This window comes from Rhinatrema bivittatum, chromosome 1, assembly GCF_901001135.1.
Source record: "Rhinatrema bivittatum chromosome 1, aRhiBiv1.1, whole genome shotgun sequence".
In the NCBI taxonomy this organism is placed as follows: Eukaryota; Metazoa; Chordata; class Amphibia; order Gymnophiona; family Rhinatrematidae; genus Rhinatrema; species Rhinatrema bivittatum.
This window is the reverse complement of record NC_042615.1, coordinates 409,239,110-409,264,096: the sequence shown is the minus strand read 5'-3', so window position 1 is coordinate 409,264,096 and position 24,987 is coordinate 409,239,110. Positions and strand designations below refer to the sequence as shown.

General features: G+C 42.3%; 1 protein-coding gene across 1 annotated transcript in view; it reads left to right on the top strand.

Moving 5' to 3' along the window:
• DNAH6 (dynein axonemal heavy chain 6) overlaps positions 1-24,987 on the top strand; it is a 3,261,518-nt gene that overhangs the window by 768,043 nt on the left and 2,468,488 nt on the right. Inside the window, 1 exon segment of the mRNA XM_029602297.1 lies at positions 18,232-18,444. Coding sequence (XP_029458157.1) covers positions 18,232-18,444 — 213 coding nt within the window.

Below are 24,987 nucleotides of genomic sequence, written 5' to 3'. Positions count from 1 at the left end.
TGCGTGCCTCCCGAGGATCCCTTTCCTGTCTGTCTTAAGGTGGACCGGGCCAGATAGCTGGAGCCGGTCCGTTAAGGCAGTCTGAGGCTCTCTGTCATATACTCTTATCCCAGGCAGTCTGAGGCTCTCTGTCATATACTCTATCGCACACCTACTCTCTTAGCTATCCCTCTCTCTGAATCACAACAAAACAGAATTCCTATACATATCCAACAAACCCACTCCACCACCTTACACCGTCATCAACTCATACCAACCAAAAAACAAATAGTCTCCACAGTAAAAGATCTAGGCATCGTCCTCGATAGCCAACTAAACCTCAAAAAACACATTAACAACATGAGACGGATTCCACAAACTCCAGATCCTAAGAAAACTCAAACCACTTCTATACCCCCAAGACTTTCGAACAGTCCTGCAAGCCCTTCTGTTCTCTAAACTCGACTACTGCAACGCTTTACTACTGGGTCTCCTGACAACCATGCTTAAACCTATCCAGCTACTACAAAATGCTGCTGCCAGAGCTCTTACAAATAGCAGAAGATTGGACCACATCACATCCATCCTCAAAGAATTACACTGGCTGCCCATCCCACAGAGAATCCAATTCAAGGATTTAATCGTCATACATAAAATTCTCCACAACGAGAAATCTAACTGGCTGACTACTCCCATGCACTTCCACATTCCCCAAAGGAACCTTCGCTCTACAAACACCGGACTCCTAGAAACCCCGTCCCCGAAAGTGGTGCACAGGACATCAGTAAGGGAACGAGCTCTATCCCTGGCTGGACCCACCGTGTGGAACAAACTTCCTATGGATCTAAGAGCAGATTCGACAACCCAATCATTCAAGAAAAACCTTAAAACCTGGCTCTTTCACAAAACATTTCCAGCAATAATGTGACATCATCCTAAAACCGATCTTTAACCTCAGACACTGCGAAAAAGAACATTTGCCCTTCCCACATAAATGTGTCGATTACACCCATCAATCACCCTAATTATACTCAGAACGACACATGACCCCACTCCTTATCTACCCAGGTTTGTACCCGTTTCCCCTGGTCATTCTCCTGTTAACTCCCCCAGTACTACTTACCTAAACCTATACCTATGTTATACCTCTATATTATATATTTATGACTAAGCACAATTGTTTATGTATACCCTATGCCCTGTAATTATGACTATGCATAATTGTTTATCTGTAAAAAGCAAAAGGAAACCTTTCATTTTCCAACACCATATCCTATGTTCTTTACTATGTACAATTGTTTATCTGTAAAGATTTCCGTTAACACTTTAGTTAACACTATATTCTATGTTCTTCATCTATGATTATGTATAATTGTTTATCTGTAATAGATAAAAGGAAACATTGAGGTTTCCAGCACCACTCAGTTCATTGTAAACTGATGTGATATGTAAAATCGAATATCAGTTTATAAAAACAAATAAATAAATAAATACAATAAGGTCTTGAATTCTATGACGTAATCCGGGACTCCTTGTTGAAGGTGTAAAAGCACAGATCCAGTAATAGACTGGTGAGCAGGGTCATCGAAACTGACTTGAACAGAACCAGAAACCCGGGCAGGTCATTAAGGACTGGATTGTTGCACTCCCAAAGAGGCGAAGCCCAAGCCAGGGCTTTCCCATCTAATAAAGACAGGATATACGTCTTCTTAGTTATGGCATTAGGAAAATAAGACGGCTGTAGTGAGAAGTGCAAACAGCACTGGTTTAGAAAGCCCCTACATGACAGGGAGTCTCCTGAGAAGCGAGCGGGGGCTGGTAAGAGCACTGCAGTATGTGCACAGGAGGGGAAGCATCTTATCCGAAGTAGAAAGAGTAGTCAGTCTGGAGTTCAACTGATTGAAGGCAGTAGTCAAGGTTTCTAAAGTCCTCTGTTGTTCCGAAATCCATTGCGCCAGGCTATGGATGGCCTGTAAGGCTGAGAGCTGAGCCGGGTCCATGGAGTTAGCAATCTGTTATAATTTGGCTGGATAGTGAACCCTTAGATCATGGTGAGAGTTGACTCCACCCACAGGGAAGAAAGAGCCCTGTCGGGACTCACCACGATAGACGGAGCTTCAGCAGTGATAGACACGGATAGCAAGGAAGCTTTATTATACAGCAATGGAGAATGTAGACCCGAGGTTCAGGCAAAGATGTAATGTCCAGAGTAGAGAAACTTAGAGATGGTCTCTCTGGTAGTGGCCCGCAGCGCGGGGTAACCCAGGGAAGAAGGCTCGATGATGGTCTCTCCGATAGTGGTCCACAGAGCGGAGTAACCCGGGGAAGTACCTCCTCTAGGTATATTAAGTGCAGCTTAGCTTCGGTAGTGGTCCGCAGCACGAGGTATGACGAAGAGTGTAGTTGCATCTGGCACAGCCTAGTGTAGATCCGGTAGTGGCCCGCAGCACGGGGTAACCCGAGAATCCACACCAAGGCGAAGAAGGGAGGCAGAGCTGGTAGATCTTGTACTCACTCTGAAGTAAGGAGTAAATCCTGTAGCAGTCATGGTAGTGGCCTGAGGCTTCGGGGTACACTGGGGTTCCGACAGCAGAAGAGATAGAATTGAGGAGTACTCACTGAGCTGAAAGTAGGAGACTTCAGGAAGACCCTCCGAGGAGCGGATACCCCTGAATGTGACAAAGCCCCCGAGGAGTGGGTACCTAAGGCATTCAGATAGTGAGTCAGGAACGTAGCGAAACATCTTTGAAGGATTGGAATTCAGCAGGAGGGAAGTCCTTGCTAACTCGTAGGTAGGAAGGTCTGGAAGGGTTAAGTACACATAGGCAGATGACGTCATACGAAGGGGATGCCCCCGAGGTTCCCGCCATGACGTGAATAAGAGGAGGGCTGGCGTGCGCGCGTGCTCTAGGTTAACCCCGATTCAAGATGGCGACCAGGATCGCCCACGTTGTCCTGGGGATGCCAGGGAGGTCGGTGTGTGAAGGCAGAGGCAGCCATCTTCGCCAGAGTTGGAGCAGAAGAAAGAAAAGAGGTGAGCAGCAGAGGTCGCAGCCATGTGCGACCGACGGGCGCAACACATGCACTCTGCATCCACAGGAATCCCCTCAACCCCCAGCAATGAATGCAGAGCAGATCTAGGGCATAACCCTGTACAACTCACCATACAAAAAAGATATTCTGGTTCTGATGACATCTCAGTAATAGCAAAACAAACTCCCTTTACTACCAGGTACAATAGCCTTCCTTATGAAAAGACAGTAATTTACCACTAATGCATATCTTATTGAGAAAACACAACAAATAAGATTGATACAAATGCCTACATGCTAGTAAAATACCTCACCTCGGTCACACACCTAGAACTGAGCTTCACCAAGTACAGAAAAACCACAAATTATAAATATGGAGACATAAGCTGGAATGGAAAACCAAAAAGGCCACTCTGCATGCAGTGCAAATCTGGAGAAATAGAAAGAGAAATACAGCATCTAACACAGTCCCAGGATCTGCAATAATGTCCACTAACTAATCCGCACAAAGTTACACCTGTATTATAGAACACCCTCAAACACTAACAACCTTATCTAAGAAATACAACTATTAAACCAGGCCCTAAACACTAATATATTTCCTATTTGGAAAACAGAATAAGCCAAGCTGCTATAGAGCCCCACACAGAAATAATTATAAAGCTATACCAACAATTAAAAACTCATAAAAATGATTAAAACATGTCCAAATATCAATAAAATATTTCGAAACAGCAGACCGCATAATACCCATAATACCCTACTCCTTTCCCTTCTTGGCCAATAGCACTCACCAGCAGCAGCAAGGGCTGCTGAAGCTCTGTCCTCACAGTCCTCTTCCTTAGCACCCACAACCAGTCACTCACACACAATCACACCTCCCCAATTAGACCCCACAACCAGTCTCGGTCTCTCACCAGTCATCTTCCTGACCAGTCTCTCTCCCTCACACAGAAACACATTACCTCCCTGACCAGTCTCTCTTTCAAGCACACACATGATCTCTTATATATAAGCTCTCAATCACACTCAAATGCTCTTGCACCCATTCACACCAGCTCTCACCCATGCACCGATTCACAGCCACAAGCTCTCACCCAGGCTTCCATTCACACCCACACACACAAGCTCTCACCCAAGCACCCATTCACACCAGCTCTCACCCAGGCTTCCATTCACACCCACACAGACAAGCTCTCAACCAGGCACCCATTCACACCCTCAGACACAAGCTCTCATTTAGCACCCATTCACACCCACAGACAAGCTCTCACTTAGGCACCCATTCACACCCACAGACACAAGCTTTTACCCAGGCACCCAGTCACATCCATAAATACAAACTCTCACCAAAAATGCCTTCTTCCTTCACTGCAGGGATAGGCTCCAGTTCTGCCGCGGCTTTACTCCGGCGGGCCATCTTTTTTCGCCGCCATGGGGATGAGCTCCCATGGTGGCCTTGGTTCGTCGGAGTTCAACACTGCCATTCCTACCACCCCACCCCTGGGCTATGCCATGCCTGCCTCACCGGCCAATCAAAGGCTTCCTCCATTCTTCCTACTCCCACTGGCAGGTAGAAGGGAGGAGACTTCCAATTGGCCTGCACGGGGGCAGGCAGAATAAAGGAGGCTTCCCATTGGGCAGTGGGGTTAGGAAGAAAGGTGGCTTCCAATTGGCCTGCAAGGGCTGGAAAAAGGGAGAAGGAAAGTACAACGGGGCAGTGGGACACCGGTAGACGCGACACACCTGCCAGTGCTTGGCGACACACTGGTTGAGAATTGCTGTTCTATACTATTTGTAAATTATGGGGCGGATTTTCAGAGCCCTGCTCGCGTAAATCCGCCCGGATTTACGCGAGCAGGGCCCTGCGCGCCGGTGCGCCTATTTTACATAGGCCCACCGGCGCGCGCAGAGCCCCGGGACTCGCTTAAGTCCCGGGGTTCTCCGAGGGGGCGTGTCGGGGGCGGTCCCTGTCGGCGCGCCGTTTTGGGGGCGTGTCGGCAGCATTTTGGGGGCGGGTACGGGGGGCGTGGCTACGGCCCTGGGCGGCCCGGGGGCGTGGCCGCGCCCTCCGTACCCGCCCCCAGGTCGCAGCCCGGCGCGGAGGAGGCCCGCTGGCGCGCGGGGATTTACGCCTCCCTCCGGGAGGCGTAAATCCCCCAACAAAGGTAAGGGGGGGGGGGGTTAGACAGGGCCGGGCGGGTGGGTTAGGTAGAGGAAGGGAGGGGAAGGTTAGGGGAGGGTGTTAGAGGATTCCCTCCGAGGCCGCTCCGATTTCGGAGCGGCCTCGGAGGGAACGGGGGTAGGCCGTGCGGCTCGGCGCGCGCCGGCTATACAAAATTGATAGCCTTGCGCGCGCCGACCCAGGTTTTTTAGTAGATACGCGCGGCTCCGCTCGTATCTACTAAAATCCAGCTTACTTTTGTTTGCGCCTGGAGCGCAAACAAAAGTAAGCTATTCGCGGAGTTTTGAAGATCCGCCCCTATGTATATACCAACATGATATTACTGTAATCATATAACCACCAATCTGAAAACTGAAATATCCAGGTACCAACATAACCTTCTTAACTGTCTAAGCCTAAAAGAGACCCTATGAACTACCATAGAAATATAGTGGTACAGATTTAGAGTATCATCTAATAACACTCCCAGATATCTAAGTAATATTGGTAGATTTCAAATACCCCAATGCTTATTGAGTAAATGTGATATCAGGGCATGTTAGGGAGGTAGTTTCTAGGTGAAATAAATTACTGCTCATGGAGTAGCTGGTCTGTAGTTACATGATGTTACCAGCCAGGAAAGGATCTGGGCATCATCATCGACAATATTTTGAAATTTTCAGTTTGGTGTGCAGCAGTGATAAAAAAAAATCAAACAATGTTTGAAATTATTAGGAAATGAATGGAGAATAAAATGGAGAATGTAATTATACCTCTGTATCACCCCATGGTAAGCCCACACCATGTGCAATTCTGGTCACCATGTCTCAGAAAAATATGTAGTTCAACTGGAAAAGGTACAGAGAAGGGCAACTAAAATGAGAAAGGATTGCCAACCAGTTAAAAGATAGAAAACAGAGAGTAGGGCAAAATGCTAAATTTTCTCAATGGAAAAACTTGAATAGTGGAGTGCCACAGGGATCTGTTCTGGGACCACAGATTTTGAATGTATTTTTTTTTTATTTTTATTTATGCAGTTTAAAAAGATTTTGACAGCAAATAAACATGTCAATTACAAGGCAATTTATGTATATAATTGATCAAATTGATCAGTACGCAAGACAAACAAATTAAAGGAAAATTCTTTATACATTGCCAGTTATAAGGAAAAGGAAGGCCCCAATTCAATTAGTCTGGAGCATAATTAAGCAAAATTACTTAAGGAATAGGTGCGTTTAAATGCAATTACAAATATATAAACCAATGACCAACCTGGTGAAAGTTCATTTTTTAACTCTTGAGTCTATAAATTTTTTGAGTTCCAATGGTTCTAAAAATACGTATCGCTCATTTAGATGTTTAACGATACATTTACAGGGGAAATAAACTGTCATCTGGGCTCCCAGTTGCTTAACATCTTGACCCATCTGAAGAAAGTTTTTCCTCCTTATCTGTGTACTTTTTGTAATGTCTGGGTACATCCAAATTTTCCCGTTAAGATATAGCTTTTCCCGGTTTCTTAGGAATAATTTTAACACATTATCCCTATCTTCTATCTTTTGAAACTTCACACATAAGGTACCTCTTGACTCAATTTGATTTTCCATTGATTCTTCAATAAAGTCTGTAAGATTTACTAAAGGATGGGTCTGATTTAACACATCACAGTTTTCTTGTTTTTTTGAAACAATATAAAAGATTTTTTCTAAAGAGGGCATATTCTCAGAGGTAATTAATACATTTTCAATCAAAAATCTCTTAAATTGTTCCAAAGGAGATATTAGTTTAACTGAGGGGAAATTCAATATTCTCAGATTTTTATAACGAGAATTATTTTCAAGTACCTCTAACCTTCTAGAGTTAGAGGTTTCTCCTTTTATCAGCCCTAGTTGTACTTCCTGAATCTGAACTAATTGTTTCTCTAAAATCTCACATTTCTCAGCATTTTTCTTAACTTTTTCTTCTACAATTTTCCCTTGTGTTTGTACTTCAGACATTTTCACTTCTAGATGTTTCATAGATGTTTTTAAATCCATTAAAACTTCCCATATATTTTCAAGTGTGACACCACAATTTTCCTTAAATTGAGGATTTCTTTTCTTAATGACACTTTCACCAGGTTGTGAGTAGTTACCAAGCCCTACCCCTCCTTTAGCGCCTTTAGGTGTTGATGTAGAGGGATCCAAAGATATAGATCTTCCTTCGTTGCTCTCCTCTACTACTACCAACGAAGTATCTTTGGAACTTCCTCCTATATTCACTCCATTTCCAAGTCCCTCCCCGAGGATGGGCATTGAGTCCACATCTTTGGTAGGATTCAACCCCTCTGAACCTGGATTGAGTGAAAACTTAGGCGGTTCTGGAGTCAAAGGTGCTCCGGGGCTTAAAGAAGTCTGAAATTGTTCCTGAGATAATGGTAGCTGCTCCTGCTCCATATCTAGTTCGGATGCACCTGGAGTATCTGCATTTAATGTTCTGAGAAAGTTTTCAATTAGCGGTTGGGAGGAAGCTAGATTGGGAACAGTCGGGGTCTCTGGACGCAATCTTCCCTTCCTCTTAGTATGAGGCATACTTTAATAAGGCTATATCCTTCTCAGATGTCACCTTAATGTAATAATATAGAGACCTTCAGTGAGGGACAGAGAGTGTTAGAACTTTTGAAGGGGAAATTAAATATTACAACTTACTTAATATTCATTACTTCTTCTTCATTTACTTTCACTCTCCGATTTCAGTCTTTAAAGTAACCCGGAAAAGCGGCTTCGACCGCGCGCTGGGACGGCGACTGCGCGCCAAGGGGGGGGTCCGGTTTTAGCACTACCGGCCCCTCCCCTTGATGACGTCAGGCACAGGAACCAGGAAGTAGCTGACAAGCCTCCACGGAGAGAAAAGTAAGCAGAAATCAGCAGGAATCTTTTAGCTGCGAAGGGCAAAGCTCTTTCAGCCCTTCACACTCTGTTCACACTCTCCGTCCCCGAATACTTGCCGAGGGGGGGTCCGGTTTAGCACTACCGGCCCCTCCCCTTGATGACGTCAGGCACAGGAACCAGGAAGTAGCTGACAAATCTCCACGGAGAGAAAAGTAAGCAGAAATCAGCAGGAATCTTTCAGCTGCGAAGGGCAAAGCTCTTTCAGCCCTTCACACTCTGTTCACACTCTCCGTCCCCATTTTAATGTATTTATAAATGATCTGGAAATGGGAACAACAAGTGACGTGATCAAATTTGTTGATGATAAAATTATTAAAAAATGTTAATTTGCAAGAGGAGTGTGAGAAATTGCAAGAAGAAAATGAAATTTAATGTGGACAAGTGCAATGTGATACACTTAGGGAAGAGTAACCCAAATAATAGCTGCATAATGCAGGGTTCCTCACTGGAAGTCAACACTCAGGAAAAGAATCTAGGTGTCATTGTTGAAAATACTTCGAAATCTTCTGCTCAGTGTGTAGCAGCAGCCAAGAAAGCAAACAGAATACTAGGGATAATTAGGAAAGGAATAAGAATAAAACAAAGAATATATTGAATATTATGTGCAGTTCTGGTCACCACATCTCAAAAAGATATAGGTGAATTAGAAAACGTATAGAGAAGGGCAACAATAATGATAATGGGGATGTAACAATTTCCCTTTAAAGAAAGGCTAAAGAAATTAGGACTCTTCAGCTTGGAGAAGAGACAGCTGAGGGGGAGATATGATAAAGATCTATAAAATAATGAGTGGAGTGGAACCAGTAAATGTTAATCAGTTTTTACTCTTTCGAAAAGTACAAATACCAGGGGGCACACAATGAGGTTACTGGGTAATACTTTTAAAACTAATAAGAAAAAATAGTTTTTTACTCAACGCATAATTAAGTTCTGGAATTTGTTGCCAGAGAATGTGCTGAAAGCTATTACTGTAGCTGAATTTAAAAAAGGTTTGGACTAGTTCCTAGGGGAAAAATCCATTAACCATTATTAAGGTAGAGTTGCAGAAATCCACTGCTTATTCTTGGAATAAACAGCTTGAAACCTATCTACCCCTTGGTATCCTGCCAGGTACTTTTGACCTGGCTTGGCCACCATTGGAAACAGAATACTGGGCTTGATGGACCTTTGGTCTGACCCAGTATGGTATGTCTTATGTTCTTATGATTCTCTCCATAAAAAATATAGGTCAGTCTAACACCATCTCATAATTCAGAGTTCATAGGAGCTATGATAGACACAGAGAGATAATGGGGAATTGGACTGAGACAGCTACCAACAAGGGCCCTGAATTTGACTGTTGGGGAAACTGATAAGTGTGGGGGTGATTTGTATGGCATGGCAGATGCTACCAAAAGTTTGAAGGGCTCACTGGATGAACCTTTTGGTCCTTTTCTACCATCATTTGTATGATTCTCTGTTCCTTTGAGAGGGGAAAGCCCTTTCTCCCTCTCTAAAGAATGAACACAATTTTTCAACTGATCAGTTTATCATTCAGTTGTCTCAGTCAAGAAATGTATGGAGCTCCTAGGTCTCATGACAGCCATAGTCCATGTAATTCGTTTTGCACGACTACATGAGAGTAGCTCCGTGGCACCTGAAACTTAATTGGAATCAGCATTCCCAACCACTATCATAAAGGATACCTCTCACACATCCATTCTTACATTTTCTCGAAAGGTGGAATCACTTATCCAAATTCCAATGGGAACATTTCTTTCATCCTCCTCAGATTCAAAAGTCTTTGATGATGAATGCATCAAATAAATCCTGGGATACACATGTACATGAAATCTCTTCTCAAGGTCTATGGTCCAATCAAGAAGAAAAGCTAAACATAACCTTTTGGAATTAAATGCCATTTTCAAAGCACTCATAGCTTTAAAACTGTTTACAAGGGAAAAAGTATAAATACAAATAGACAATGTTGTAGCTCTGTAATACTTAATCAAACAAGGAAGAACAGGATCAATCAGTCTGTGTTGTAAGGCATAAAAGATATGGACCTGGACAATAGACAGAAACATTCATTTTTTTGCAGCACATCTTCTAAAATATCTAAATACTTTAGCAGACTTGCTGAATCATCAACTTTAACCTCATAAATGGTCTCTCCATGAAAGCATTCTAGTCAACATTTTCAAACAATGGGGGACACCATAAATGTACCTTTTTGCAGCTCATTTCTTTCATAAATGTCTACATTATTGTTCCAGGAGACCAGATCCAAACCCTGGTATCAAATTCCTGGTCACAAGATCTTTTATATGCATTTCTCCTAATTCTGCTAATTGTCAAAACAATTCTCAACTTAGGTCAAGAAAAGGAAAAAAATAATCCTAATAGCTCCTTTCTGGCCATGTCAAACTTGGTTTCCTTGGCTTAAATACTATCAATAGCTTGACCATTTCCACCCTCAGTCTTTTCAAACCTTCTAACTCAATTTGATGGGTCTAATTTTCAACCTAATCTTTACTCACTAGCACTGACAGCATGACATTGAGCCTTAGATGACATGCCTCTTCCCTTAGAAATAAAAAAAAGTATTGCTAGCAGCAAGGAAGCCATCCAATAGATGTTCCTATAATGTCAAATGGAAAATAATTTTCTCTGGCATAATCCCCAGGAACAATATCCATCTTCCAAGTTCAGGCTTGGGTTCTATTCTGTCCCTAAGTGTTATAGCTACAAATCATCACTATTCTTAAGGTATTTTGGTATTTTAGTTTCCCATGATAAGAAGATGCATAAAAATGAATTTTCGACCTATACCTTCTTATAAAGCAGTGGTTCTCAACCCTGTCCTGGGGACCCCCCCAGCCAGTCGGGTTTTCAGGATATCCACAATGAATATGCATGAGAGAAAATTTGCATACACTGCCTCCATAACATGCAAATTTTCTCTCTTGCATATTCATTGTGGATATCCTGAAAACCCGACTGGCTGGGGGGTCCCCAGGACAGGGTTGAGAACCACTGTTATAAAGGATCCTTCAACCCAATAGGATCTAAATATATTTTTGTCAAAATTAATGAAACCCCCATTTGAAACCTTGGCATCTAACCACATTAAATTCTAACTTTCTCATAGACCTTGCATCAGCTCGTAGAGTAAGTGAACTTCAAGCACTAGATCCTCCATATTCTCAAAAATACAAAACAGAGTAGTGCTGTAAACTCACCCCAAATTTCTACTGAAGGAAGTTTCTCAATTCCACTTGAATCAGTCCATCACCCTTTTCTCCAGCAATATTGCAGAGAAATGCTTCATACCTTTGATTGTAGGTCTTTACTGTTGTACATAGAAAGAATAAAGCATCTGAGAAAGACTTCTCAGTTATTCATTTTTTTTTTGTGATCCAGTGGGAAAAAGAAACACTTTTTTTGGCCAGTTGTATTAACTTCTTTTATAAACATAAGCATACAAGCATAGATCTATCTAACACAGTGAAAGAACATAAAATTTGAGCAACTACATCTATAGTAGCTTTTCAGTTAACTTTGTTAACTGCAACTGCTTGGAACAAGACTCTCATGCAGATAGTGATTTTAGCCAAGCTGTATTTAAATACCTCTTCGAATTGCTTCAACTCTCCCATTTTTTCTTTTCTCACTGGGTGGCATAGTAAAAGGAAAGACTAATAATAATAATATTACTTCATTCAAACGTCAGCTTGGGAGTCCCCACATGTGTGGTTGATTTTCAACTTGCTTGTCCACATAGAAAGCAAAATTGCTTGTCTGTAACAGGTGTTCTCCATAGACAAAGACAAATCAGCCACACAATCTCCTCCTAGAGTTGAAGCTTAGCTATTGAAAGACTAAGGAGACTTATGTTGGGTTGGTATGCAGTTCCATTACAGTTCCATCAGATGACATCATACACTTCTGTGGCTAATTTGTTATGCTGTCTATGGAGGACTGTGATGAGGACAAGGACCAACATCATTTTGAAAAATGGTGACTACCTAGCTCGGACCCTAGGGGCAGCTCCAGGCCTATATTGGATCACCAGGAAATCATTTTTTAATAAGGGAGAATATCTGGGGTGGAAGTCCTAGCCTCTAGAAGCTGGATTTTTTGATTGAAGGGGGAGGGGTAGGGATTGGGGGCAGGGCTTGGTGCCAAATTTTAAACTTTTTAAGAAATATTTTTGAATGGCTACTTCCAGGGGTAGTGGGAGAGGGGGTTGGGTAGGACAGGGATCTGTGCAGACCTGTGGGGATTTTGGTTATTTTCAGGGGGGCATCAGCTACTTTAATACAGGGCCCCAGGAGCATTGAGACATACATTAACATGCTGATGCTTCCAGGAGAAGTTAACTAATATTCTTGAGTTGTAGTAGTTAACTTCAAATCAAATAACATGGTTGTTTTCAGCAAGCATCATTATTTGATTTGCATTGTTTAGGATATTTATGAGCTGATTAACATGCAGTTCTATGTTTGGGGCCCTGGGTACTGCAGTTTGCTTTAATTCAGTGGAATGTATGACTTGGTGTAAAGGGTTACTGTAATAGTGTTAGGAATGGAGGGCCTAGTGATTAAAGTGGTGTGCTGAGAGCCAGGGTAGTCAGGGTTAAAGAGTAGATTCTTACTGCCTTCTGGCTCAATACTGGAGTTTTAGAGAGATTTTGGGTGTTGGAGGAGGGGGACCCAGAACTAGGTCTTTTAATTTAATATGGGGTTTGCTCAGGCTGCAGTGGCTTACAACTTATTTAAATTATTTTGAGGGTGAGAGGGATGTAGTCCTAGGCACTAAATGCTTTTTGAAGTATTTTGTGGAGTGGGGGTATAGAATTAGGCCTGCTTGGCTGTTTATCTATTTATTTATTTATTTTACTTTACTGGCTAAATTTGAATATAGCTGGCTAAATGTAAAAGTTACATTTATCCAGATAACTTTAGGCATGCTCTAGACCCTGACCAGATTTATCTGGATAAACTTTTCTGGCTGGTGCTTAGCTAGCTGGATAAGTTTGCCTCACCCCTAGAATGCCTTTTTTATCCAGGTAAATTTTAGCCAGGTAATGGTCAGTTGGAAGAATATTTAAAATCCCAGGTTTCTATGGTTTAGTCCCAGACTTACCCAAACATTTTCAATATTGACTTCTCTGAAAATTGCACACTATTTAAAAATGAAATAAAACAAAGAAAAACAATAAAGAAAGAACATGAAAAGCCAAACAAAAAGAAGAATGTGAGCATGTACACCCCAAGTGCAATCTATGCATAGTAAAGTATACATGGTGATTTAAAAATGAAATCCATGCACATATTTTACATTCCCCACCCTCCCTGCCACTTTCTTAAGTGGTGAAAAGTACATGTGGATATACTTTTGCCAACTAAAGGGAGGCACATTTTCAGCCAGAGTAATTTGGCTGAGTAACTGCTTAGTTATCTGGGCAAATTCTTTTGAAACTTGTCCTCTTGCTATACATTCTGCCTGCGTTGTAATCTCAAAACATGAGGAGATGAAATTGTAAGTTTCTGGAATACATTAATGAGTTGGAAAATAAGAAGATTCTATTTCGTACCAATTAAATCAGATTATTATAGTTAATTGATGGGAAGTCACATAAAAGTGTTAATTAAAAAACATAAATGATAAAAATTGGATCTGGTATTTCTAGTTAAGAAATGCTTAATCATGTCTAATATTGACATAGATGGACAGAAAAGGGAAAGTTTATGTTGGTTTTCATGGGTAATGATTCAGATGGACTGAACCAAATCACAGTGAACCTAGAAGATGTGGTAGGCCTGATTGACAAACTGAAGAGTAGTAAATCACCTGGACCGGATGGTATACACCCCAGGGTTCTGAAGGAACTAAAAAATGAAATTTCAGACCTATTAGTAAAAATTTGTAACCCATCATTAAAATCATCCATTGTACCTGAAATCTGGAAGGTGGTTAATGTAACCCCAATATTTAAAAAGGGCTCCAGGGGCGATCTGGGAAACAACAGACCAGTTAGCCTGACTTCAGTGCCAGGAAAAATAGTGGAAAGTGTTCTAAACATCAAAATCACAGAACATATAGAAAGGCATGGTTTAATGGAACAAAGTCAGCATGACTAAATACAAAATTGAATCTTTATGGGTAGAAATCCCTTGTGTGTCGGGGAAGACTATAGAGATAAGGGTATACTACCGCCCACCTGGTCAAGATGGTGAGACGGACAGTGAAATGGTAAGAGAAATTAGGGAAGCTAACCAAATTGGTAGTGCAGTAATAATGGGAGACTTCAATTACCCCAATATTGACTGGGTAAATGTATCATCGGGTCACGCTAGAGAGATAACGTTCCTGGATGGAATAAATGATAGCTTTATGGAGCAATTGGTTCAGGAACCGACGAGAGAGGGAGCAATTTTAGATCTAATTCTCAGTGGAGCACAGGACTTGGTGAGAGAGGTAACGGTGGTGGGGCCGCTTGGCAATAGTGATCATAATATGATCAAATTTGATTTAATGACTGGAAGAGGAACAGTGTGCAAATCCACAGCTCTCGTGCTAAACTTTCAAAAGGGAAACTTTGATAAAATGAGAAAAATTGTTAGAAAAAAACTGAAAGGAGCAGCTACAAAAGTAAAAAATGTCCAAGAGGCATGGTCATTGTTAAAAAAGTACCATCCTAGAAGCACAGTCCAGATGTATTCCACACATTAAGAAAGGTGGAAAAAAGGCATGGTTAAAAGGGGAGGTGAAAGAAGCTATTCTAGCCAAAAGATCTTCATTCAAAAATTGGAAGAAGGATCCAACAGAAGAAAATAGGATAAAGCATAAACATTGGCAAGTTAAATGTAAGACATTGATAAGACAGGCTAAGAGAGAATTTGAAAAGAAGTTGGCTGTAGAGGCAAAAACTCACAGTAAAAACTTTTTAAAATATAAGCCTGTGAGGGAGTCAGTTGGACCGTTAGATGATCGAGGGGTTAAAGGGGCACTTAGAGAAGATAAGGCCATCGCGGAAAGATTAAATGATTTCTTTGCTTCGGTGTTTACTGAAGAGGATGTTGTGGAGGTACCCATAATGGAGTACCACATCTTCTAGGTTCACTTAGAACCTAGAAGATGTGGTACGCCTGATTGACAAACTGAAGAGTAGTAAATCACCTGGACCGGATGGAATACACCCCAGAGTTCTGAAGGAACTAAAAAATGAAATTTCAGACCTATTAGTAAAAATTTGTAACTTATCACTAAAATCATCCATTGTACCTGAAGACTGGAGGATAGCAAATGTAACCCCAATATTTAAAAAGGGCTCCAGGGGTGATCCGGGAAACTACAGACCGGTTAGCCTCACTTCAGTGCCAGGAAAAATAGTGGAAAGTGTTCTAAACATCAAAATCATAGAACATATAGAAAGACATGGTTTAATAGAACAAAGTCAGCATGGCTTTACCCAAGGCAAGTCTTGCCTCACAAATCTGCTTCACTTTTATGAAGGAGTTAATAAACATGTGGATAAAGGTGAACCGGTAGATATAGTATACTTGGATTTTCAGAAGGCGTTTGACAAAGTTCCTCATGAGAGGCTTCTAGGAAAAGTAAAAAGTCATGGGATAGGTGGCGATGTCTTTCGTGGATTGCAAACTGGCTAAAAGACAGGAAACAGAGAGTAGGATTAAATGGACAATTTTCTCAGTGGAAGGGAGTGGACAGTGGAGTGCCTCAGGGATCTGTATTGGGACCCTTACTTTTCAATATATTTATAAATGATCTGGAAAGAAATACGACGAGTGAGATAATCAAATTTGCAGATGACACAAAATTGTTCAGAGTAGTTAAAGCACAAGCAGATTGTGATAAATTGCAGGAAGACCTTGTGAGGCTGGAAAATTGGGCATCCAAATGGCAGATGAAATTTAATGTGGATAAGTGCAAGGTAATGCATATAGGGAAAAATAACCCATGCTATAATTACACAATGTTAGGTTCCATATTAGGTGCTACAACCCAAGAAAGAGATCTAGGTGTCATAGTGGATAACACATTGAAATCGTCGGTTCAGTGTGCTGTGGCAGGCAAAAAAGCAAACAGAATGTTGGGAATTATTAGAAAGGGAATGGTGAATAAAACGGAAAATGTCATAATGCCTCTGTATCGCTCCATGGTGAGACCACACCTTGAATACTGTGTACAGTTCTGGTCGCCGCATCTCAAAAAAGATATAATTGCGATGGAGAAGGTCCAGAGAAGGGCTACCAAAATGATAAGGGGAATGGAACAGCTTCCCTACGAGGAAAGACTAAAGAGGTTAGGTCTTTTCAGCTTGGAGAAGAGACGACTGAGGGGGGATATGATAGAGGTGTTTAAAATCATGAGAGGTCTAGAATGGGTAGATGTGAATCGGTTATTTACTCTTTCGGATAGTAGAAAGACTAGGGGGCACTCCATGAAGTTAGCATGGGGCACATTTAAAACTAATCGGAGAAAGTTCTTTTTTACTCAATGCACAATTAAACTCTGGAATTTGTTACCAGGGGATGTGGTCAGTGCAGTTAGTATAGCTGTGTTTAAAAAAGGATTGGATAAGTTCTTGGAGGAGAAGTCCATTACCTGCTATTAAGTTCACTTAGAGAATAGCCACTGCCATTAGCAACAGTAACATGGAATAGACTTAGTTTTTGGGTACTTGCCAGGTTCTTATGACCTGGATTGGCCACTGTTGGAAACAGGATGCTGGGCTTGATGGACCCTTGGTCTGACCCAGTATGGCATTTTCTTATGTTCTTATGTTCTTAGGGCAAGTGTTGCCTCACAAATCTGCTTCACTTTTTTGAAGGAGTTAATAAACATGTGGATAAAGGTGAACCGGTAGATGTAGTATACTTGGATTTTCAGAAGTCGTTTGACAAAGTTCCTCATGAGAGGCTTCTAGGAAAAGTAAAAAGTCATGGGATAGGTGGCGATGTCCTTTCGTGGATTACAAACTGGCTAAAAGGCAGGAAATAGAGAGAAGGATTAAATGGACAATTTTCTCAGTGGAAGGGAGTGGGCAGTGGAGTGCCTCAGGGATCTGTATTGGGACCCGTACTTTTCAATATATTTATAAATGATCTGAAAAGAAATACGACGAGTGAGATAATCAAATTTGCAGATGATACAAAATTATTCAGAGAAGTTAAATCACAATCAGTTTGTGATAAATAGCAGGAACATCTTGTGAGACTGGAAAATTGGTCATCCAAATGGCAGATGAAATTTAATGTGGATGTGCAAGGTGATGCATATAGAGAAAAATAACCCATGCTATAGTTTTATATTAGGAGCTACAACCCAAGAAAGAGATCTAGGCATCATAGTGGATAACACATTGAAATTGTCGGTTAAGTGTGCTGCGGCATTCAAAAAAGCAAACAGAAGTTGGGAATTATTAGAAAGAGAATGATTAATAAAATGGAAAATGCCTCTGTATCGCTCCATGGTGAGACCACACCTTGAATTCTGTGTACAATTCTGGTTGCCACATCTCAAAAAAAGATATAGTTGCAATGGAGAAGGTACAGAGAAGGGTGACCAAAATGATAAAGGGGATGAAACAGCTCCCCTATTAGGTTAGGACTTTTCAGCTTGGAGAAAAGACGGCTGAGGGGGGATATGATAGAGGTGTTTAAAATCATGAGGGGTCTTTTGGATAATAGAAGGACTAAGGGGCATTCCATGAAGTTAGCATGTGGCACATTTAAAACTAATTGGAGAAAGTTCTTTTTTACTCAACCCACAATTAAACTCTAGAATATGTTGCCAGGGGATGAGGTTAGTGCAGTTGGTGTAAAAAAGGATTGGATAAGTTCTTGGAGGAGAAGTCCATTACCTGCTATTAATTAAGTTGACTTAGAAAATAGACACTGCTATTACTAGCAACAGTAATATGGGATAGGCTTAGTTTTTGGGAACTTGCCAGGCTCTTATGGCCTGGATTGGCCACTGTTGGAGACAGGATGCTGGACTTGATGGACCCTTGGTCTGACCCAGTATGGAATGTTCTTCTGTTCTTATGTTATGTTCTTATGTCTATCTTTCATAAATGAATAGAAATGGAAAATCATGAGTGCTTTTCTTTTTGTAGCTTCCAATCATCACAGACTTGAGAAACCCCTGCCTGAAGCCTAGACATTGGGCCATTTTGGAACAAACCGTAAATGCTACATTGATGGATACTGACCATTCATTAACTTTGGAAAAACTCATTGTGCTCCATGCTTTTGATTTTGCTACGGACATTCAAGATGTTTCAGGCCAGGCTTCAGGAGAAGCTTCTTTAGAGACAATTCTTAAAAAGGTTTGAAATATTTTTGTTTAGTAGATTAACATGAAAATGAATGATTTAATAAATTTAGAAATATGCCTCTCCGATAGAATACTGTGAGATATGATAAAAATTAAATAGATTGTGAGTGCAATTTTCAAAGGGATCTTTGAAAATTCTCTACCCTGTCTCTGTGGAAAAGTATGGGCATAGTGCCATATATGCATATTTTTACACACTGTCAGCTCAATTTTAAAATGAATGTGCATGCGCTATACACATGTATTGGCACGGGAAAAGAGATATGCTGCAATTTTATATCGTATACTCAAATATGCGCGAGTAGTATATTACACATCTTGTCAAATTTTGTTTTGACAGATGGCCATGCCCACTTCTGGGTCAAGCCTCACCCACAGATGCCACTCTTAGTCAATCAGCGTTCACTTCTGGGTTAAGCCCTGACCATTTCCCCGCCCCTTTGTTGACATCTGCCATAGCCCCGCCCACTCCTCACCTCTTTTTGTCCCTTTTTGATGACATCACTTAAGGTTGTGCCCCATCTGGCCCTTGTAGAGGGCACAGAGTGGAACCAGAAATACATTTTTTAAGATGGCGGTGGGCACATGGAGACAGGAAATGATGCACATCAAGATGGTGGCTGTTGTGGTGGGGACAGAAAAGGTCCAAAAATGATGGCTTGACCCTGCTTGTGCAATAAAACCAAAACAAAGCATGCTTGAATTATGCTTTTGTGATCTGTATTGAAGGCAGCCATCTTAGAATGACATCACAGGCCATGACAGCATCCGTGTGCATGCTCAGATCTTTTGTTTATGAGCAGAGAGCATGGAGGTTATCCATGAGCTTGAATCCCGCTGTTGTGAACCATGCTGCAGGCAGCCATCTTGGAATGACATTAGGGGCATGACAGCATCCCTGCACATGTTCAGATCTTTTGTTTACAAGGAGAGAGCATGGAGGGCATCCATGTTGGAAGAAATGAGCATGCTCAGTTAGCAGCTGGGGGGAGAGGTTTGTAAAGGGTAGTTGATAGCAGTAATTAAAATGCTTCTATTTTTTTCAGTCAAACTAAACCTTTAACTAAAATTAGAACATCCTTTTCTTTCTTCCACAAGACATACATTTTTTGTGTGACAGTGTTTTCTTTTTTGTTTTCATTAAACACAGTACTGTATGAGAATTGTAAAATTCATCTCAGCAGAGAATTTCTGTAACAGAAAGAAAAATGACTACTGTCACCCACCTCCACCCTCACTGCTATCCTCTTTAATTTTTTTTTAAATGTCTGAAACTAAAAAAGACAGACCCCAGCCAAGATTATAGTTTTTTTGAACAGTCGTATAATTATAAAAAATGAGTAGAAACCAGGATTTATTTTTGTTTGTGTGTTTATAAAAGCAAGCCAGCAAAAGACACAAAAAAGCAAGCCAGCACACTGTGAACAAGCATACTGAGAGAAAAACATATTGTTTTAAAAGCAAAGTAAGAGAAATATTTTTAATTATCTATTATAAAAGAAAAGAGAGATCATGTACTCTGACATACAGAGGCAGGCAGCCATCATGGAATGTGTGAAGAATCTTGGGAAAAAGAAATGTATCCTGGGTAGTTACAATGGAACCCCCCCCCCTGTTTTTCACATTCCAGGGGGCAGAAGGAGTACTACATCCCCCACAAACTCCCACCCTGCTTTAGGAAAACTACCACAAGGCCCCCCTGCCTTTTGCCATCCAGAGGTTAGAAGCAGAACTGCATCACCCACAACTACACATCAACCCTCCCTCCCTCCTCCTTCATGATTTATTTAATGATTTAAACATGAACATAAGCAAACTTGTATAAAATAAAAGGAGATATGTGGTATCACATGAAATCTAAAACATGCCTAGACTTGTCTTTAGCAAGAAGTGTAGAGAGCAGAAGGAAAAAATGAAATTTTTGTTGGGTAATGATGATAACAGTAATTAGAAGAATACAATTTCATAACAGGATATTTTAAGGTTAAAGCTTATGTCCTAAGCAAATTAAGATGTTTTATTTGATCAGTTTGTGTCATTGTGTCCTTGTGTCATAAAGAATGATATAAATACATGTATAATAAAAATATAGGGGTAGATTTTCAAAGCATTATGTGCGTAAATCTTGGGGGTTTATGTGTGTGACTGGCCTTATGCGTACTGGACCAGTTTTCAAAGGCCCGGTCACACGCGTAAATCCCCGGGATGCGTATAAGTTCCAGAGCCTCGGGAAAGAGGTAAGGAGGGGGTGGGGTGGTCCAGGGGGTGGGGCGGGGCAGGGCTAGAGGCTCCTGGCAAAGCAGCCATTTGTCGCTGTGCAAGGGGATCACGTGTCGGCAGGGTGCTGGAGCGCGCAACCTGCGCCTGCCTCGAGGCAGGCACAAAAGTTAAAATAAAGATTTAGGGGGGGCTAGGTTAGGGGAAGGGAATGGGAGGTTAGTGTAGGGGGTTGGGAATTTCCCTCCCAGTCCGCTCCGAAATTGGAGCGGACTGGGAGGGAAATGAGGAAGTCTGTAGGCTTCGGCATGTGCAGGATGCACTAGTGTGCACCCCCTTGTGTGCGCCGACCCCCGATTTTATAACATTCACGTCCATGTGTGCGCGCCGGGTAGCATACACACCTTTGAAAATCTACCCCATAATGGGTCGGATTTTAAAAAGGTTACGCGCGCCAGGCCTATTTTAAAAAGGCCCGATGACGCACATAAAGCTCCGGGGCGCGCTTAAGTCCCGGGGCTTTCAAAAAGGGGTGGGGAGGGGGTGGGGCGTGGGCGGTTCAGGATGGTCCAGGGACAGGGCGGGGTCAGTAGCTCCTGGCACAGTGGCCAATGAGCAAGACCCTCGCGCCCTACACAGCACGTGGGGCTGGTCATGGACCACATTGTCCCCTTCGTGCCCTACATAGCCGGATGGCCGGTCGCAGACCACAAGGAGATCGGGACAGGCTCAGGAAGTCTCATAGCGCAGGTTAGTAGAAACCCCTCGGATCCTCCAGAGTCGGGACTTGGGAAGACAAGATAAAACCTTGGAGCTTGGAAACTCAGATGAAAAACAAGGAATCTCCGGCGGTACGGGTCCCACCGGAACTGGAACATTAGGACCGGGAACATGACAGAATTTAGCACATCAAGGACCATCAGGATATCAAGGAACATCAGGACAAAGACCAGGAAGATAAACGAAGATCCATGGAAGAAAGTCAAGATGCCAGGAAGGAGCTGGAAACAAGAAGTCCTTGAGAGGACTAACCCAGGAGGACTAGCTCCTTGCCGAAGCAAGGACTGACTGAGAGCAGAGCCGTTTTATAGGGCAGAAGACAGGCAACTCCCTGGGAGGAGTTCAGATGGGCCAAACCTGGCTGGCCCATTAAATTTTATATTTATTTATTATTTTATTTTTAATTTTTATATACCAGAATTCCTGTATGCAATACAAATCAGTCCGGTTTACAAGTAACGAAAAGGTTGCCCTGGTCTGGGAGGTTAGACTGGGGTTTTTTACATAGAACATAGAACAATAACAATCAACTATTGAACATTATTACAAGAAACAGTGAAAGTAACAATAGTATTTAACAAACAGATAATATTATTATAACATTATTTGTGTTCACATTTTACAAGGAACTTTAGTAGCGTATATAGTCTGCAAGTAATCGGTTAAATAATATAATATGATAAGAATGACTTAAATAAATAGATATTGCAAATAATCAAGTCCGTGTATGAAATTGAGTGTCAATGTGTTTGTGACACCTTGCAATGGTTGGATCTGAAAGACAGGAGGAGGTGCCTAGTTACACTCTGGGAATTGGAACGCTTGCCTGAAGAGCCAGGTTTTTAACCTTTTTTTGAACTCTGGTAGGTTGGGTTCGAGTCTTATGTCTGGTGGGAGCGCATTCCATTGATGTGGTCCCGCAGTGGATAGTGCTCTTTTTCTTAGCGTTGATTTGGCGGGAGCTGCGACTAATGTGCCTTTGTAGGCGCTTCTGATGGGTCTGGCCGATGAGTGTAGGCGAAGTTGAGTTTGTAGAGATATAGGTGCGACGTTATGAATTGTTTTATGGATAATGGTTAAGGTTTTATATATGATTCTCTGTTTGATGGGTAGCCAGTGGAGGTAGCTCAAGATGGGGGTAATATGGTCTCTTCTATTAGTGTGTTAGGATTCTGGCTGCGGCGTTTTGTACCATCTGTAGGGGTTTGATGCTGTTGGAGGGGAGGCCCAGTAAGTTTGAGTTGCAGTAATCAAGTTTCGAAAAAATAATGGATTGAAGAACGAGGCGAAAGTCATTGAAGTGAAGGAGTGGCTTTAGTTTCTTTAGGACCTGTAGTTTAAAGAAGCAGTCCTTGGTGGTTGTGTTTATGAATTTTTTAAGGTTAAGTTGATTGTCAAGCCAAGTTCCTAAATTCCTGACGTCTGCAGAGAGCTCCATGTTTAAAGATGTGGTTTGTGCCAGACTAGGTGGGTGGTTGTTCGGGTTGTGTGAGATTAGTAGCAGCTCTGTTTTGCTGGAGTTTAGAATCAGGTTTAGGCTGGAGAGTAGTTGTTTAATTGGTTTAAGACAATTCTCCCAGTAGACGAAGGTTTTTTGAATTGATTCTGTGATGGGGATTAGGATCTGGATGTCGTCTGCATAGAGGTAATGAGTAAGCTTGAGTTGAGATAGCAAATGGCAGAGGGGGAGGAGGTAAATGTTGAACAGGGTAGGGGAGAGGGATGAACCTTGTGGTACGCCTTGGTCTGATAGGATGTGGTCAGATTCCTTGTTGTTGATTCTGACCTTGTAAAACCTGTTGGATAGGAACGATTTGAACCAACAGAGGGCTGTGCCTTTGATTCCTATGTTTGATAGTTGTTCTAGGAGTTGTGAGTGATTTACCGTGTCGAACGCTGAAGATAGGTCTAGTAGGACCAGTAAGAATGACTGTTTTTTCTCCAGGTTCAAAAGTAAATTATCAGTGAGGGAAAGCAGAAGGGACTCTGTGCTTCGAGATTTGCGAAAACCATATTGTGCCGGGGAAAGAATGCTGTGCTCCTCGAGGTATTCGGAAAGTTGTTTATTTACCGCTTTTTCCATCAGTTTGGAGATCAGGGGCAGGTTTGCAATGGGTCTGTAGTTGGCTGGGTCCATGGGTGATGCAGTTGGTTTTTTCAGTAGGGGTTTGAGGATTGCAAGTTTTAGCTGATTAGGAACTGTGCCCATGGCTAAGGAGGTATTGATGATTTCTGCAATAGGTTTTGCGACGGTGCTAGAGATGGCAGTGAGCAAATTAGTAGGGAGTGGGTCCGAGGGATGTGCCGATGGTTTAATTTTTTTAAGTAAATTTTCAATCTCCATGGCTGATGTGGGCTCGAATGACTCTAGTCTAGAATTCAGAGTGAGTTGGTATGTGCTATGAGGTGTTGGAAGCGTTTGGTGGGTTGTAAGGGAGAGGGTGAGGTTTGAGATTTTTGTTTTGAAGTAGGTGGCTAGTTCGTTGGCCTTACTGAGCGCTAGATGGTCTGGAATGGATGGTGGTGTTGGTTTGGTGAGTGATGAAACGTAGGAGAATAAAGCCTTCGAGTCGAAGATGAAGTTATGAATTCTTTTTGCATAGAAGTCCTTTTTTGTTTTGTGTATGGCGTTTCTGTAGGTGTTGTAGTCAAGTCTGGATGTGGGAGAAGGGTTGTTTCTCCAGCTTTGTTCTTTGTTTCGTAGTTTCTGTTTCAGGGTTTTGAGTTCCGGGGTGAACCATGGTTTTCTGTTGTCTCGTGTCGGTTGGATTTCTTTTGAGGAGGTTGGGCAGAGTTGATCAGCTATTTTGTTCGTGAGTTTGATCCATGAAGTGGTGGCTGTGTTGGCGTCTGAGAAGTCAATTTGTTTGAGGTCTTTGGAGCATTGTTTGTTGAGTAACTCCAGTGCGCATGGTTTCCTGAAATGAATGGTGGTTTTGGAGATGTTTGGAGGAGGTGTGTTTTTCATTTTGAGGGTTGTGTCTATAAGCTGGTGGTCTGATCATGGGATTGGCGTGCAGGTGGGATTTGTATGGATGGACCAGCTATCGTTGATAAATATGAGGTCTAATGTATGACCTGCTTTGTGAGTGGGCCCGCTGATTATTTCTGTGAATCCAAGGTGACTGAGGGAGGTAAGGAAGGTTTCGCAGTTAGTGGATTGAGGGGTGGAGTCTACGTGAATGTTGAAGTCTCCCAGTATGATGGTTGGTTTGTCTGAATTTAGATGTTTGGCTATCATCTCTATTAGAGGGGAGGGGTTAGCCTCTAGAGTTCCTGGTGTGGCGTAGATGAGGAATATTTGTAGATGAATGAAGAGAAAAGGTGCGGGCCCGCCCCTTAGGAGGAAATGGCAGGACCCCGGACAGCGGCCATGCTGCCGCCTTGCAGAGAAGAGACGGTTCAGAGGAGCTGGGCCTCAGGGCAGGCCCCGACGTCGTCGTCAGCATCAGCCACGCAGGAGAGGCCCGGGGGCGGCACAGCCGAACAGGTCCCGGCTTCAGCCGCCTCCAGGCCGCATTAGAGAAACCCAGCATGG